This window comes from Curcuma longa, chromosome 9 (genome assembly GCF_044706935.1).
Source record: "Curcuma longa cultivar G26 ecotype Majalengka, Jawa Barat chromosome 9, ITB_CL_G26_1.1, whole genome shotgun sequence".
Classification (NCBI taxonomy): domain Eukaryota; kingdom Viridiplantae; phylum Streptophyta; class Magnoliopsida; order Zingiberales; family Zingiberaceae; genus Curcuma; species Curcuma longa.
Window position 1 is genome coordinate 4,518,236 of NC_133869.1, and position 18,725 is coordinate 4,536,960.

Genomic DNA, 18,725 nt, shown 5'->3' on the forward strand with positions numbered 1-18,725 from the left:
GAGGCCTTAATGTTCGAGGGCACCATCGGTGTCACGTGCTCCGGTTTGTCGCCCCACCCATCCCATCCGCTATCGCCCAAGCCACGGAGGCACAAGGCGCACTCCTCGCCGGCCTTCCCTTCCCCTACATTGCCTCTATCGACGCCTTCGATGCCGGACGGTGGCCCATATTCTCTAGCAGCGCTAGCTCCAGTGAGAAACAACCCAAATCCCCCACCCGTAGATCGACTGCAAGGTTAGGTCAAGCCTTGGGCCGACATCATCGCCGCCGGCTGTTGCATTCTCAGAATCCGCTCAAAGAAGGAAGCTCACGTCGCTCTCCTCCATCGATGCAGATCGATCGAAATGGAAGTAATTTGAAATTCGAGCCGAGGAAGTAAGCGACCAGAGGGCGAAATCATGACTTTTTTTTAAGGAATGGTTAAATGTTGGGCCCATGGGCAACGCAGCCCATTACAACGAACGAATGAACGAAGAAGTCGGCGGGACCATTAAAATGACTCTTCATTTACCAATGTTCGCTTGTCCTTGACGGCGGAAGGTGGCGGAGGAGGAGGAGGAGGAGGAGGTGACGGTCGAGGGAGGGGGAGCTTGACCTCCACATCTCCCTCCTACCGTTTCCTTCCGATCTCGTTCCATTCCGAGCATGGATGCGCCGAAGCTCCCGATCCGCCCTTCCTCCGCCCGTTTCTTCCCATTCATATCCAGGAGTCCATCATCCGCCCATAATCCCTACCGACGAGGCATTTGGATCTCTGTTTGTTTCTTATCTGTCGCCTTTCTTCTCGTCTGCCTCGTTGTCTCCTCCCGCAGCTCGACTTCTCCATTTGGGATTGTTATCGACGCCGGGAGCTCCGGCACCCGGATCCACATATTCTCCTCCAAGGGAGTAAGGGGTGGCGTTCCTTTGCTCGATTTGAAGTCGATGGCGGTGATGCGGAAGACGCCCGGTCTGTCATCTTACTTAGGGGACCCGGAGCTCTCCGGGGAGTCCTTGGTGGAGCTGTTGGAGTTCGCTAAGGAGAAAGTGCCGATGGACTGGCACAAGGTCACGGAAGTTAGGCTAATGGCAACAGCGGGCTTGAGAATGGTCGAAGTGGGACTGAGGGAAAGGATTTTGGAGTCTTGCAGGAGGGTCCTGAGATTGTCAAGCTTTCAATTCAAAGACGATTGGGCGACTGTGATATCGGGTTCGTAAATTATTTCTTTCTGTGAATACTGTCATCATCCCCTCTTAGCTACTGCATGGAAACATCAATAAATTTTTAGTGTTTGGTTTGTTAGATATTGGTTACTCATCATGATATCTGATAAAAATACGTTATTTTACTCTGTATCTGGTCGCTCTATATAATTCTATTAAAAATCTTCATGAATTTATAGTCAATGTTATGGTCACAGGTTCTGACCTAGGTGTGTATGCTTGGGTTGCTGCCAATTATGCACTTGGAACTTTGGGAGGTGATCCTAATAACACTACTGGGATACTTGAGCTTGGTGGAGCATCAGCACAGGTTAATTCTTGTTCCTATGGCATGAAGATAATCTCAGTCCATTTTGCACATATGTTTGTCACTCTGTAACATGGACCCATTTAGATTTTAGGAAATTATCAACATATGATTGCTGTTATGATGTATTGTTTCTTGCAGAAAATATCTTGAGATGTGATATGATGTCAACTTTATTTATGCACGTAGGATGACAATTGAGCTGAACCAACTTGATCTTTAGCTTGTTTCAACTGTAAATTTAACTTTAAGCATCAGGCTCAATCCATCCTTGTTTATTACTAGATGTGCTTGATGTTGAGACTTGATCAATGTCATAGTTCAAATATTATATTATAATTCAATTTAAGATCTTTCTCATATCAGTCTCAAGGAAGTGGTTAGCAACCATAATTTCTCTAGACTTTCAAATATCACTAAGATCATAATAAGTTTGTGATGGAGACAAGTGGCAGTCTCCTCTAAAGATTATAAACAACTTTAATTTGGAAAATGATGAGTCTATTTGAGAAATAATATAAGCTTCAACAATTCCAAGGTTTGAAAACCAAAGTTTGGAAGCCCAAGAGTTCACTATAAAGTCTAGCAATTCCAATGTTTTTCAATTTCCAATTTTTGGGAATTAAAATGCCAATTAAAAGTTTTTATGAGTTCTCTATGTTTTCTATGTTAAAAAGTCCATTTAGTAGTATAAATATGTATTGTTGTATTACTGGAAGAATATGATGATAGTAAGTTAATTTTTAATATTTTGTTTTAGATTGTGTGATGCCTAAGTTTTTATAACCTTTCTATACTTCCTACTCCACAAAACCTTCAAACAATCAAGCTCTCTCATTTTAGATTCGTGCTTCATAAACCTACAAATGATCTTGTGTTGCTTCAGTTTGCCTTACTAACCTTATAAATATGTTTGCTCAAGAGCTAATAATGATCTTAAGCACATGCTTATAATTAAAGTAATTTAAAGATTGTAATTAGTATGTTTATATGCTCATCTACGAGGCTTTCAAAATCTTGTATGTTTGTTTGTTTATCTAAGTTTATTTGTGGTGGGTAGAGTGTTGGGCAATTGTAAAGCAACACAAAAGAAGTTATTGTGGTGCAAATACTACTATAAGTACTATTAGGTGATGTTCTACTATATAATAAAATGGGGAAAATATACATAGTTAAGATATGTTAAGGTGTTATTTATATGTTTAAAGGCAACCAATATATTCCATAGTTAGACAAATTGAACCAATTAAAATTTAAAGGCATGAATAGAGGTAAAGACAACTCTCATTTAATTTTACTAATACTTGATAAAGACCACTTACACATTTTACAGACTTATTTCCATGTAATGAAATATTGGTAGCAGTTAGATGCTACTAAATTTTGCTAGAGTTAGTATCAAGAGAGTCTGAGAATACTATTTTTCTTCACTTCATTTATTGGAGGGAAAGAATTTGATAAATTTAACAATCCATGGATATCCATTGCAGTTCAACTTCTCATGGAATCAATATTTTGATTTTACTCTAGGTAACTGGTTCACTGCTGATGTTTTTTTTATCTTTAGGTGACGTTTGTTTCCAATGAAGCATTGCCCCCTGAATTTTCCCATGTGCTGACACTTGGGAATACCACATATAAACTCTATAGTAATAGCTTTCTCCATTTTGGCCAGGTAATTTCTGCAAAATGGTATATTCCCTTCTGTGGATTATTATCTTGTTCTTCAGTATACTGCAGAATCTTATATTCAGTTATTTCACTCCAACCAAGTATTTTCCTGATTTTAACTGGATCTATTGTTGAACTGTTCCATGACCTAGATCATCATAGTTCATTATATTTTCCTGCTTTTGTCCTAAGAAAAGATCAGCTCTATGCATTTGTGCAACATTGTTGATTCTCATTGCAAACGTTTTCTGTGTCATTTAAGTCCATTATACTTCATTGTGCCTTCTCTTTATCATATATTTATCCTAAGAAAAATATCAACTTTAGATGTATTGGCAAATAGTGATTGCTTTCCAGAAAAAATATTTATTGTGCATATGACTCAACCCTTTCTCTGGCATGCCATCACGCAGAATGTTGCCCATGAGTCTCTTCAAAAAATGCTCAACTCAAGTGACCTAAAATCATGTAAGTAATCATCTTTCTCATAATATTTGTTGTTGAAATGGTGTTGCTGTTTGTATATCAACTAGCAAACAGATTATATGCAATTTCTAGTAGTTATTAAAGTAAAAGAAATGGCAAAGCATTAAGGTAAAATAGACAACTAAGTATCTTGACTGCACATTAGTCTGTGGATATCATTCCTGGCAATGCAATGATGTCAAATAACTTGGCGTTGTTTACTAAGGAAACTTGGTTATCATTGTCAGTGTGTGTGTGTGTGTGTGTATTAAAAAAACATGCAAAGGATAGAAGTTTACCATTTTTCATTTTTTTTATTTTATTACAGTGGATACCATGTTATCCTTATGAAACTATGAGCCTCCTAATGCACATGGAAAGAAGTTGATCGTATTATGCCTTAGCTAAGTGATACATGAAGATTGTTAGTGTAAATATGTAATGAGGTTCCTGTTTGAGTGTAATTCTAGATAGGGCTTCTTGGGTTTTAGTATCTTATTGCCTACCTTCTTAGATTATGATGTAATTAGGTTGTCTAATAATTGAGTTAGACGCAGCTTTTTATTGTTGTGACTATTGTTGTTTGCCTAATGGCTATAATTATGTAAGATACTACCCTCCTTTCTTGCTGAATTTTTTGATCATGAAATTATGTTGCTTTTACTGAAGGAATAACTATAACATATTAGCAATTTTATTGGGCTGAGAAAAGGACAATGACATGTTTAAAAGTGATCCATTATATTTTAAGGTGAAAACTGTCTCTCTGCTATTTGACAATGTCTTAAAGAAAACCATCTCTCTGCTATTTGGAAATTAAATTATAACATGATAATATCTTTCTATTTTTTGTTTTTTGGAGTTGGAGTGGAGTGTGCTAATTGCCCAAAAACCTTTAGCTATTACATCGATAAAGCACTGTGGCCAACTCTCATCTTAAAATTTTATTGATCTTGTTTGTGCAATACACAAGGAAAAAATCTTTGGATGCTCAGAAAAGTAAACTTTTATTGACAACAATAGTAATCTGTTCTTACTCCAAGAATTTTATCCCTCCATTTAATTCCATCAAAGCTATTTTCATAGTGATTGTTAGAATATTTAGGAATTGTTAAAATATTTAGGGATAAATATTCTGTTAAGGATAAATATTCTGTTTTTCTTTTTTAGAATAATTCTCCTAGAATAGGTCCCTATATTCATGTATAAATAGGGGCTTATATCTTGTAATAGAATAAGAGAGAAATCCATTGTATTATTATTTTACATGGTATCAGAGCCAAGGTTAGGTTTAGGGTTATCCTACTAAACCAATCCTCTTCCTTCTCTCTCTCCTTGTTCGCTACGCGTTTTTCTCGCGTGTGCTCATGTTTAGGTTTCGGTTTTCCTCCCTCCTTAGGTTTAGGGTTATCCGCCCAAACCAATCCTCTTCCTTCTCTCTCTCCTTGTTCGCTACGCGTTTTCCTCGCGTGTGCTCGTGTTTAGGTTTGGGTTTTCCTCCCTCCTTAGGTTTAGGGTTATCCGCCCAAACCAATCCTCTTCCTTCTCTCTCTCTGTTCACCACGCGTTTTCCTCGCGTGCGTTTCTATTTGCCGTCTTTCCTCGTCGCGCGTTTTCCTCGTCGCGACGTAGTAATCTCAGTGGCTTCCTTCTCTCTTTGTTCGCCACGCATTTTACTCGCGTGTGTTTCTGTTCGTCGTCTTTTCTCGTCGCGCGTTTTCCTCGTCGCAACGCATCAATCACAAGCGGCTTCCTTCTTTCTCTGTTCGCCACACGTTTTCCTTGCGTGTGTTTCTGTTCGCCGTCTTTCCTCGTCGCATGTTTTCTTCATCGCGACGTAGCAATCGCAGCGGCTTCCTCGTTGTGCGTCTTCCTCGACGCGACGAGCAGCACGTCTCCGCCGTCGCCTTCCTCGTCGCACGTTATCCTCGTCGCGACGCAGCAATCGCAGCGGTTTCCTCATCGTGCGTCTTCCTCGACGCGACGAGCAGCACGTCTCCTCCGCCGCCTTCCTCGTCACGCGTTTTCCTCGTTGCGACGCAGCAATCACAGCGGCTTCCTCGTCGTGTGTCTTCCTCGACGCAACGAGCAACACGTCTTCCTCGCGACACCACTCTTCCCGTGATTGTGCGCTCCTATTTCTTCCTCGCGACGCCACTCTTCCCGTGGTTGCGCGCTCCTGTTTCTTCCTCGCGACGCCACTCTTTCCGTGGTCGCGCACTTCTGAGCAGCATGTCTTCATCACGCGGCTAGGGTCTCGACGTAAGGATCGCGCCGTCTTCTTCTGCTCGCCCGCGTCTCCTCTCTTCTCAACAGAAGCAGCAACATCAGCTGCTTCTCTTCTCCGCTGCCCTCTTCCAGTAACGGCAACAAACTAGCAAGTTCCAGCTCTCCAAATGTCAAGCTCATGCCAAATCAGGGGGAGCCTCTTTCAGATCCTGAACGATACAGGCGATTAGTAGAGAGACTATGCTACGTTACTGTTACTCGTCCGGATATCTCTTTTACAGTTAATGTAGTAAGTCAACTCTCCATGCAAGAAACATTAAGATGTTGTAACAAGCATTATCCGATATATCAGAGGTGCTCCAAGAAAGAGTCTTTTGTATGAAGACAAAGGACATCCTCGAATTGACTACATATGTAACAAGCTGGGTACATATAATTTATATCTTCCAGCTTGAGGGGGAGTGTTAGAATATTTAGGAATGGTTAAAATATTTAGGGATAAATATTCTGTTAAGGATAAATATTCTGTTTTTCTTTTTTAGAATAATTCTCCTAGAATAGGTCCCTATATTCATGTATAAATAGGGGCTTATATCTTGTAATAGAATAAGAGAGAAATCCATTGTATTATTATTTTACAGTGATGTTCAGATATTTTAAAAGTTTTCTGTGTTCTACTCATACCCTTTGTAAGTTCAACTCTAATTGGTTCAACTTACTGTCATCTTTTTTCATCATCTCCATCTCATCAAGTTGTGTTTGATCCTACTATTTAAGGCTGACTATATAAATTTTCTCTACAGCTAGTTTTATATAAAGCTATATCACTTGTAACATTCAAAGCAATTAACATATTTTTTTATTATGTTAACAAAGTTTTATTTGGCCTCTATCTATCCATTTTATTTTCTACCATATTCACTATTGGAGCTATATTTACTTGGTCTCGCATGATAATGTTTGTTTAAATTTATCCTACATAATAATGGCATGCGTCTATTTTAACATTCTCATCTTTGCCTTAATTTGTTGTACATGTTTTTTTGTTAACAATTTAAATTTTAATTCATAAAGTGCATGGTTGTACTTGTATTACAAAACCTTTTTATTCCTTGTGGCACATGAAAATCCTGAGGACTATACTCTCTATTTTAATCATTTGTTCTTTATCATATTTTAGGAGCTTAATTGTAAATATCACATTTTTGGATGGACAAAAAGTATAAAGTTCCATTAAAAATATAAATAGAAAAGAGGGGACTACCTAGGATATTGTACCTTAATAATTTTCCATTGTATTAGAGCTATCCTTGTGATACCCATTTTCCTCTTCTTCGTCTCATGTTGGTTTCTCACTACCCAACTCTGTTGTTCTTCTACGTCCTTTGCTCACAAGCCTCTACAATGTGACATAAGGGTGTGCTTAAGTGAAGTTGACTGAGTGACACTCTTAACAAAGTTTTGTTTGGCCTCTATCTATCCCTTTTATTTTCTACTATATTCACTATTGGAGCTATACTTGGTCTCACATGATAATGTTTGTTTAAATTTATCCTATATAATAATGGCATGCGTCTATTTTAACATTCTCATATTTGTTTTTTTGTTAACAATTTAAATTGTAATTCATAAAGTGCATGGTTGTACTTGTATTACAAAACCTTTTTTTCCTTGCGACACATGAAAATCCTAAGGACTATACTCTCTATTTTAATCATTTGTTCTTTATCATATTTTTAGGAGCCTAATTGTAAATATCACATTTTTGGATGGACAAAAAGTATAAAGTTCCATTAAAAATATAAATAGAAAAGAGGGGACCACCTAGGATATTGTACCTTAATAATTTTTCATTAATCATATTGCTGTATTAGAGCTATCCATGTGATACCCATTTTTCTCTTCTTCGTCTCATGTTGGTTTCTCACTACCCAACTATGTTGTTCTTCTACGTCCTTTGCTCACAAGCCTCTACAACGTGACGTAAGGATGCTTAAGTGAAGTTGACTGAGTGACACTCTCTTGTGATCACAGTTGATGCTCGACCACCCTTAATTGCATCCACCTCTCCTATGCATTGTAGGGTTGCTTGAATGAGGCAAACCGTACAATGCCTTTCCGGGACTACATGCGATGCTTAATCATTGCTTGCACTTATAATTGCTCACAATGCCCACACTTGCATACCATCCCCATTTGATCCCACACATGCTTGCACTATAGTTGCATATATCTCTAAAGTGATTGTATTTGTTTCTTATCTATATCATTTGTGAATAAACATATAAGATAATCTTCAACATGATGATTTTTAATGTAGAAACAGAAATTTACCTTTGATTGAAACCTACTTGTAAAAAAACTACTTTTATTTTCCATGAAGCTTGTTTAACCTTTCTTGTTTATCCTTATTTAATACAACATTAGAAACAAATTTATGATTTCCAAAAATACCCATACCACAATTATTGGTCTCCATAGCTAAATTTACTATATGTTGCTCATTAAATAGTTTGTAGATATAATTCTTTCATCTTTCTTTAATTGCACTAACTTGACAAGAATCTTATCAACTGCACCTCTTATGCGTTTGATATTGCCTCTCTCTCTCTCTACATATACTTTGTCTAACTTAGAAACTAGTAAATTTACTTTACAATTCTATTGAATGGAGAATAGCTCTGTGCAGATGAAGAGTCAGATCAAGAGAGAACTAATATTGATCCTTGTTCTCCTAAAGATTTTTCTCATGGTGAGGGATAATTGTCATTAATGCATGTTTTTGTCAATACCTATCTGGAATATAAACCTTGTTTTCATGCAGGGGGTAACTTCTCAAAGTGTAGGTCTGCGGCATTAACTCTACTTCAGAAGGAAAAAGGTTGCAAAAATCTTCTGTCTGTGTTATTTTTTATTTTCTGGAGTATTGGTTTCTTCTACCTTGGAATACATGTTTATAAGACTCTTCATCATTAAATACGCTAACATTCAAATTAGTACCGTCAAGCATCATCCAGATGTGAACTACCTCTAAATTTTGAGTTACATTTAGATAAAATATGTACATGCATCACCTAAAATAGTTAAACATGGATAATCATCGATAGGAAGATACCATAACAATAGCTGCACATGCATTTATTGGGACCTTGCTTATATTATTTTTCTTTGTTTGCTAGGCTTACTTATTCTTACCATATAGATGAGAAATAATGGTTTAAATATCTATCTGTAGTCAAAGCCAACTTGTTTTACATATCTATACCTGTATTGCTAGCGTACATTGTGTTCTCCAGACAATTGCCTGTACCAGCAGTGCCACTTGGGATCAAGTTTCTTACCAAAGGTTCGAGGGGATTTTATAGCAACTGAGAATTTCTATTATACTTCAAAGGTTTGTTTCTTTCCCATGATGTTGCTATCGTTTTTCGTATATAAGTGGTTTATTGTATGCATTTACAAAATGCTTGCAAATTGGTGTCCACGATTTGTATGAGTTATAGGACCGAGCAAATTGGTGTCCTTTTTCTAAATTCTAATTGTGTTGGATTTTTTTTTTCTTTTTTCTTTTTCATTTAACTATTGTGAGGGATAAGGCTGGGTTGTTGCTGTTGTATTTAACTACTAATCTATCTGCATGTTTAACAGTTCTTTGGCCTGAATCCAAGGTCATCTCTGTCTGATTTTATACTGGCTGGACAAGAGTTTTGTGAAGATTGGTCAAAGAATAAGCAGAAATATCCTTCTGCAAATGAAGAAGATCTGTCTCGATATTGCTTCTCAGCAGCATATATTGTGGCCCTCCTGCATGATAGTTTTGGCATCCCTTTGGATTATAAGAGGTATGTTATCAGATCCTTCCCTAGAAATTCCTACATATGTTGGCAAAATTCTTAATCCAGGCATTAAAAGTTGGGAATTCCACCAAACGCACCTAGTTTCATAAATGTCCAACGAGCACATCTTCTAAACTAAAATTGAAAATACCCACCCTCATTTTACATAACCATAGTTTAAAATCTTTTGCCATACTAGGCAGCATGGGTGAAACATTTCGTTCCGCCCGCTAATAGGCACGGCGCTAACATCGGCACGCCTAACGGTCGCCATGGAAGCCTTGTGTGAGGAGTTTTTTTTTCAATTTTAATTTTTTTTGCATTTTTTTTTTCAATTTACAATTTTTTTAGTTTTTTTTCAATTTTATTTTTTAACTTTTTTTAAATTAGTAATTCTATCTCTCTTAATTATTTCTCCTTCTTCCCCATATTTTATTTTATTTTATTTATATATTTTTTTAAAAAAATCTTATTCTTTTTCTCCTTAAATACATAGGAAAAAATTTCCTCACACTGATTAAAATAAATTAAATATGAATTTAATTTAAATTTGATCATAATAATTAGTTTAGACTTTAATTAATTCTAAATTAACTTTTACTCAATTTTAATTTTTAAAATATTAGTTTAACTTAATAGTAAATATTTATAATAATCAAATTTTATAGTAATATTTTTTAATTAATATATTTTATATTTTAAAAAGTACCAAAATCGTATCGACATGGCACGATACAATATCGAAACTGTATCGTTCTAATCATAAATTGAAACTTCGATACGACTTGAAATTTGAAACCATGATCTTTAACACAAGCCAAGTACCACCATCTTGTTGGTGAATTAGCTCATCCTTAGTTGGTCGGACCTGGCCAATAAGGTTTTATGTGACAATATTTTCACCTAGTGGACCAACAGGTCTAAATTAGATATGAATGAGTTTCTAAGAGTCCCAGGAGTACATTGTTGGATTAGCATTTGCATTTTAACATGTGGAGGTTCAGCGAGTTGAAGTGATCGTTTCATCATAATAAACCTAGAGTTGTCAAAATCAAAATTTGAGAGCATGAATAAGTTCCTGGGACCTCCAGGAGCACATTAGTGGTCACACTTGTATTTGACTAAGTTTTTTCACCTAGATGGGCTTACGGTAATACAAGGTGTGTGCACATGTATGAGTTTGCAGGATATGCAGAAGCATAATGATGGTCTCAAACTTGCATCTCCTTGATAGACTTGCAATCATCTAAATGCAAGTACAACTGTTTATGTGAGTTTTGGGGACCTTACAAAGTAGATTGGTGGTCTCACACCTATTTTGAGCCACGAAGTTACAGCAAGGTGAAATTATTTCGCCTTTCATCTTAATGGATCTTTAATGAATGAACCTTCATTGCTTAAAATGCTAGTGTGAGACCACCAGTGTGACTCTTAGGGGTCCTAAGAACTCAATACATTCACCCACACTTAGCATCAACCACTATAGGGCCATCAAGGTGAATAGACCATTTCACCTTGATGGATAAATAATGCAGCGGATAACTATTGATTCCGTTGATTCGAATATGAATACCAGAAACAATAATAATTATTAATTACGTTGATTTGAACGTGAATACCAAAAATAATCTCCTAAAACTTGTTGATTTAATAAAATACCAGAAGATAAACAACCAAATTCGGCGCGGCCTCAAATTCTTATTGATTTAAAACTATCCACTCTAAAACCAATTAAACAGATGTTTAAATAGACTCAAGATCCTAATATTGTAAAGACGAAAATACTCTCAAAATCCTAACTCGATAAAAATAATAAAAAGATTAAAATTGCTCTTCTATTCCCTTATTATTCTCCCTAGGGTGAAGAAAATTCGTCCTCGAATTGCTGGCCATATCATGATCAAAAGCGTCATCGACGCATTATTGTCTTCTCGGTGGCATGATTCCACAAGATCAACTTGGCTCTGATACCAATTGATGCAGCGAATAACTATTGATTCTGTTGATTCGAACACGAATACCAGAAACAATGATAACTATTGATTCCGTTGATTCGAACACGAATACCGGAAACAATGATGACTATTGATTCCGTTGATTCGAATACAAATACTGAAAACAATGATAACTATTGATTTTGTTGATTCGAACATAAATATCAAAAATAATCTTCTAAAATCTGTTGATTTAGTATAATACTAGGAGATAGGCAATCAAACTCTATGTTTGGGAAGAAATGATGTGACTGTAAATTTTATTGATAAAAAAACTATCCATGCTAAAACCAACTAAATAGATGTTTAAATATACTCAAGACCACATTGCAAAGATAAAAATACTCTCAAAACTTTAACTTGACAAAAATAATAAAAAGACTAAAATTGTTTTCTGTTCCCACATCAATAAACACATGTCAAAATATGAGTATGAGTCACCAATGTGCATTTGGCCCTAACTAATTCATAAATAAATATCAGTATATAACAATTGGTGAATAGATGATCACTGATTTGTCTTGTGGTTGACAAAATAGGTCCAATAATGGAAATCCGTCAGTGTCAAGGAATGATATAATGAGGAAATAGCTCTTTGAAACAAGAAGACAGAAAAATGCTAAACCCAAACAACTATCTGGTAGTTGCCCTTCAGTTTAGGAAAAAAAGGCAATAGAGCAAACATGGCCTTTTGTGAGATCCAGCTGAATGAGTGGGGTCTGGAAAGATCAACAGATGATTCTGTCAACTAAAAAGCCTACCATTGTTGATAGAGGGATGAATTATGAATCTCGCAACAAGGTGCCCCAAATATCTTGAATGACAATACAGATTAAAGGATAAGGTTTGCATGAAAAATAGGAAAAATCCTTAGTATTAGGGTGTGTACCAGCTACTAGCCACAAAATGGTTGACATGCCAATGCATGTATAATATAATAGCACTACCATTTGAAATAAGAATTGGAGACAAGATTTGTTGACATATGGGGAACCACCTTAGAATGAAAAGGTGAACATGGGGGATGTTTGCTGGAAAACACAAACCAAGCCATTAGTACGACGAGCTAAGTTGTCAGCTTCTAAATCTAGGATTGCCAGCACGCTAACTGTTCACTGAGTCCTGACTAAGCAATTTTGGCTATGGAGGTCTGTTGTCTCACACACACAAAAAACAATACTACATTTGTTGACGTGTTTGATGATCTATTTTGGGGGTCTGAAAATAACGGACATGGGAGAGGGCAGAGAACTTATGTCTTGATAAGGGACCACCCCTTGACAGTGATGGTCTCCAAGCTTGTCAAACCTAAATCTATTGCATAAACTGGAAACCTCAGAGCGATCTAACTTTTAAAGGTGGATACAGAGTTAATATGAAGGAACCTGCCTAATGTAGAAAATTTAAGCATCTAGCGCTATAGCTTTCTTTTGATCCATTCCATGAAAAAAAATAAAAATAAGAGAAAGATTTTCAACTTGATGTTCAAAGTTAATGAAAGCTGGTGTTTGTGTTGATTACATTCTTGAACAAAGTAACTTGTCTCCTTATTTATACTATAATGTTCTATAATCAATTAGTTGTATTATGACAAATAATTATGATGCATGTATCCATAATTAAACTGTAATTATCACTTCAACACCTCTCGTGCTTGCCCCTGCCTTAAACCAAATACGGACACTAGAAAATATGTCAGCTACGTTCTCACTGAATGTATCATAATTTTCCGGAGACTAAGTGCCTACCACAAGTTTTTCATCTTTTTCATAGCAGCAATAGTTCCATTGAAATGAGCCTTAATCTCCTAAACAGGATCGAGTATGCAAATCAAGCGGGAGGCATCCAAATTGAATGGGCTTTGGGAGCCTACCTTATGCAGGCTACAGAGAGTTTAGAGAAGAATTGGACAAAGCCTGTACTGCCTGATAACATCATGCTATTGTTTCTTGTGACATCCGCTTTGCTGGCTTTTGCTGCTTGGTTGGGGTATAAATGGAAGCAACCCCGACTAAAAACTATATATGACTTGGAGAAAGGTCGCTACATCACTACGCATGTCAGTTAATAATCTATACTTTTCCTGGAGATACCAAATGATTGTGGCCTGCATGTTAGAATCTTAGTCTTGCAACCTCCATCAGGGGGATAACCAAAGGGTTGGACCGGTGTACATAATTCTTGCATATCCATTCAGAGGAGAGTTGCGCTGTTCTTACCTAATGTTCCATTCTTTTCTCTTTTTGTCCCCCTTCATATTACATTCTTTGAGCACTAAAAGGCTTGAGTTTCATGTTTAATGATCGATTCTGAAAGGTGGTGCATTTTGTAGATGTAGTTTGTTATTCTGGAGATAAACTAATAAACTGAGGTTCCAATTTCTTGTGTATGGATATAACTGAATTTTGAAGGGTTATTATGTACACGTTCTGATTCATAAGGGCTAATCATGTTGTATTAATAATTTTGTGAGATCTTTCAAAAATAAAAAGGTAAATCTTTTATAATGGATATGACTTGTGAAAAATACTTTTTTAAAAATCAAATTTGATTAATATTTTTAACACTCCACCTTATTGTTATCTTGCAATCTAAGTAAAATCTTGATCTTGAATTAATTAATTCTGAACTAGAGGTTTTGTGAAAATATCTCGTTTTGCCTGACCAGGTAATGAGTGAAGTGGTCCTATCTTTTTTATTATTAGGTCTATTAATTTTGGATGAATGAACGGTTCGATTTCATATTTTATTTATCAAATAAATTTAAAAAATGGGATGATTTTTGACGTGATGTCTCATACATATACTACATGAGATGGTTTACCTCTTTTTATATATGGTCGTAGGATTGATAATGTGAGACCGCTAAGGTGGTGGATTTTTATTGTTCCGGGGATAATTCAATGGGTTCATCATGACCGAACTCGAGTCTGATCTGGGTCTGACTTGAATCTCGCCCAGAGACCTGATAAATCCTGTACAAATTTCCCTTGGTCTGATAAGCCTTGGCCGAATCCCCATTCGGCAGAACCCATCGCCGAATCCCCATTCGGCCGTAGCCTTAGTCGAATTCCCACTCGGCCACACCCATCGCCGAATCCCCATTCGGCCGTATCCTTAGTCCAATCCCCACTCAGCCACACCCATCGCCGAATCCCCATTCGACCGTAGCCTTAGCCGAATCCCCATCCGACCATTCGGCCACTCGGCCATCCGGCCATTCGGCCACTCGGCCATCCGGCCATTCGGCAGCACAGCCTGCCCATACGGCCACTCGGCCATCCGGCCATTCGGCCACTCGGCCATCCGGCCATTCGGCCACTCGGCCACCCGGCCATTCGGCTACTCGGCCATTCGGCAGCACAGCCTGCCCATTCGGCCACTCGGCCATCCGGCCACTCGGCCATTCGGCAGCACAGCCTGCCCATTCGGCCACTCGGCCATTCGGCAGCACAGCCTGCCCATTCGACCACTCGGCCACTCGGTCATTCGGCCATCCGGCCACTCGGCCATCCGGCCACTCGGCCACTCGGCAGCTCAGCTCCACTCAGCCCTGCCACAGCCCACTCGGCAGCTCAGCTCTGCTCCTCAGTCACAAGTCAGTCTCGCTACATCCCTCGGCACTCATACCTCCGACTGACAAAGGAGAATAATCAGATTTGACAAGTCTTAACTTGGATGTGACTTGTTAGAAGTGGCTTTCTCTCTCTCCATTAAACGACTTTGACAAACATTAAATGAGGACTGTGTCTTGTCAGAAAAGGTCTTATCAAGATCTTCTCAAGGTCATATCTTGTCATATCAAGATCTCCCCAAAGATCATGTCTCGTCAGCATAAATCTCATCAAGATCTTCTCAAGGTTATAAAAGAGGCCACAAAAGGTGTTCGAAAGGGGGTTCCGGTCTCTCTCTCTCTCTCTCATTCTCTTTTGGGTTGAGCATTTCATTACAGTATTTTTCATTACTGTATTTCTTCTTCCTCCTGACTGGGCTGACTTGAGTGTCGGAGTGGCCGTCCGGGGACTCCCCGGTGCCAGGATGACCTTTGTTCTCTGGTGGTGTTGCAGGGCCCTCCGGTGGCTGATCTTCTCTCCTTCCTTGGTGTGGAGGCCCTCTCCGGCGGTGGCACCCTCCTCTCTTCCCCGGCCTGTTGACGGGTCCTGTCCTGAAGCCCTTGAAACTCGCACCGCTCTCCTCCCCTCTTTCTGTTCTAATCCACGGTGAGCAAGGTCCGGTGAAGTGTCCAGGAGCAGTTCTCAACCGGAACACTTATTATCAACTTATTATCAACGTAAATTCTTATTTATCTCTTATTATTGTGTCCAGCCTATTTCTCAATGGCAGTGCAGATTCTATGTCACTAAATGGGAAGTGTAATAAGAGTGAAAACAGTTTGTACATATGGAAAATGAGTTGTACTTTTTATATCTTCTAAATTGGATGGCAGTCTTGGCTAAACATGTAATCAATCCCATAAGTTGTTAGAGACAAACAAATTAAAAAGTTAATTATTGTAATGTAATTCCATGATTATTAATGAAATAACTTTTATTTTTCATATAACTAACATATTATTTTAAAAATCTTAATAATGTCATTGCTATAGTGATAAATTCGTAACTATGATAAATTGATTATCTAATGACTATAGTCATATTGATTTAATTGGATATAGACTTCACAATATGATTAGTAATAAGTAATTTCATGTCTATAAATATAGTGATGTCTAAATAACTATATTAGTAGGATTGTTAGAAAATAATCTATAAATCAAAAAGCATATAAGGTTTATTGATCATCATGAGATTTAAATCAAAAAATATATCGTAAGGGACAATTCAACATCATAAATTTTTTAAAATTAAAAGGCTTGTTTTCAGATTTTTGATAATGTGTCCTAGATAATAAGAGATTGTAAACTATTATATTATTTAGAGATTTCTAAAATAGTGAATTCTATCTCTTACCATCATTAAATAAATAAAAATATATTTTTATATGAGATCATGAGCTCTTAGTATAATCATATAAAAATAGTTATAAATTAGTTATCTTAAATAATTGATAAAATAATTAAGAGTTAATTATTTCAATTAATAAATAGACTTTTTAAAAAAATCAAAGTAATATGATCTCTACCTAGGTTATCAAAACATTACAATAGATTTACCTTAAAAATAAACCTAAAATGATAGCAACAACATATTACCTAGATCTTTTAGTCCATCTTAAAACTTAATGACCATGAGTTCAAAATTTAACCACATTAGTGTTTATATAACCTTATGATAAGCCTTGCACACTTGATGCAAAAACATCAAATATAAATATTTAACTTAAACATACCTTATCATAATATTATATATGAAATGTAATTGGGAATTATCATCAAACTTGAAGATAGATCGAAAAACTGATGTAATATGTTGTAATCTTAAGTTTATTTTTGGGTAAATAAATTGTGTTGATAATTTGATAGTCAAAGGCAACTATTAAGTTACTTAGAGCTTGTTTTCTTTTGAAGTCATGCAATTTAGGAGTGTTCTCTATTATATTTTCATTGACAATAGACTGTATGATTTCTTATGATGCTAATAAGTTGACTAAAGGTGGTTTCCTAAATTGGACTAGAGTGCTAATTACCTTTTAGCTGTCTAGAGCAATTAATTCCCATTATTTTGAAAGACCAATTTTAAGGAATAACATATCTTTGTTCTACTATTCTATTATAAAGGTGGTTTAGCAATGAAAAAGATAATCGAGTGATGATTGATCAAGTTAACTAATCAATGATAGAATAGAAGAACAATAAGTGAAGCCTCTGGGGCATAGTTGAGTTGGTTATGACGCAGCAGAGTTGCAGAAGAAGGCAAGGATTCGAATCCTAGCAGAGTAGAGTTGTCAGGCAATACCCTCCTGCGTCGTGACCAACTGCAGTTTCTCGATTTACCTCCTCATAAATGATCGTGGAGCCGATCTAAGGTGGCAGATTCTACTTTTTATAGAAGAAGAACAATAAGTGAAGCTAAAGATGGATGAATAATATAAAAAGAAGACCAAGGGGAGCATTTTAAAGGCCAACATTTATTTCTTTTAGTCCTCTTGAGTTCTCTTGCATACTCATTGGTTTAAGTCTTTAGCTTCCACTTATATTCATCTTGTAAGGAGAATCCTAAGAGATTTTTCTACCTGTTGAAGAACTTTGAGAAGGAGAAAAAGCTACATGACTTTTGAGAGTGACTCGTTAAAGGATCATAAGTCATAAAGTAAAAAATGGCAAATCTAAACAACATTACATCAAGGTGTTTTCATTTGATCTCTGTCTCATTTAATTTTATTGCATTGTTTATTTATTCAACCTTGCTAATTCATTAATAAAATCTTAAGTGTTAATTGCAAGATTTACCCCCCCCCCCCCCCTAATCGTTTGACTATCTACCTAATCGTAGACCCGACCTCGAGTTAAGTTTGCCCGACCTGACGCTGTAACTGAGTCAACAGGTCAGTTACTCGTTGACCCAATTAGATGGGTTGAAACCATAATCGACTCATCTGGGGATGGTCAATTACGATTTCGATCTATTTTAATTATGAACCGGTAGTTTGAATTGTTAAAGAAATTTTTTTTGAATGATTGAGATTATTTGATTATTTTTTTATCAATGGTTACGCATTAACTTACCGTTATTCCTCAAAGTTTATATATAGGTTACTCATTTCATTGTTTACACTAACTTCTCTATTCTTTGTCTTTAAATTCTAAAATCTTGATTGTTTTCAACTTCAATTAAGTTCATCTCAGGCTCGGAATGACAAGGAAACAATAATTTCAAATGTAGATCTCGACGACATTCAATTTATCCATGATTAACCAAAATAATATTTGATGCTCAAGATGCAAGTAAGTATTGATTTCTAAGGTTCAAAATACTCAATCTTTAAAATCATGTATTTTATTAAATATTTTAAGAAAATTACTCTTCCATCGAAGAAATACATGCAAAATATAAGTATTG

The 18,725-nt window shown here is 36.6% G+C and overlaps 1 protein-coding gene across 1 annotated transcript; it reads left to right on the forward strand.

Moving 5' to 3' along the window:
* Positions 1-558: 558 nt before the first annotated feature.
* Positions 559-14,154, forward strand: LOC141834788 (putative apyrase 6). Its single transcript, XM_074722157.1, has 9 exons — positions 559-1,190; positions 1,402-1,514; positions 3,079-3,186; positions 3,596-3,650; positions 8,566-8,628; positions 8,701-8,757; positions 9,173-9,270; positions 9,525-9,718; positions 13,522-14,154. The coding sequence occupies exons 1-9, from the start codon at positions 647-649 to the stop codon at positions 13,772-13,774; spliced, it is 1,485 nt and encodes a 494-aa protein (XP_074578258.1). The 5' UTR covers positions 559-646; the 3' UTR covers positions 13,775-14,154.
* The last annotated feature ends 4,571 nt before the right edge of the window (positions 14,155-18,725 follow it).

Bases quoted from the DNA above. Each gene is read 5' to 3' on its own strand.
- LOC141834788 (XM_074722157.1), top strand. From the start codon at position 647: ATGGATGCGCCGAAGCTCCCGATCCGCCCTTCCTCCGCCCGTTTCTTC. The intron at 1,515-3,078 runs GTTAATTCTTGT...TTTTATCTTTAG, and splicing joins TTGGTGGAGCATCAGCACAG to GTGACGTTTGTTTCCAATGA. The intron at 3,187-3,595 runs GTAATTTCTGCA...GCCATCACGCAG, and splicing joins GCTTTCTCCATTTTGGCCAG to AATGTTGCCCATGAGTCTCT.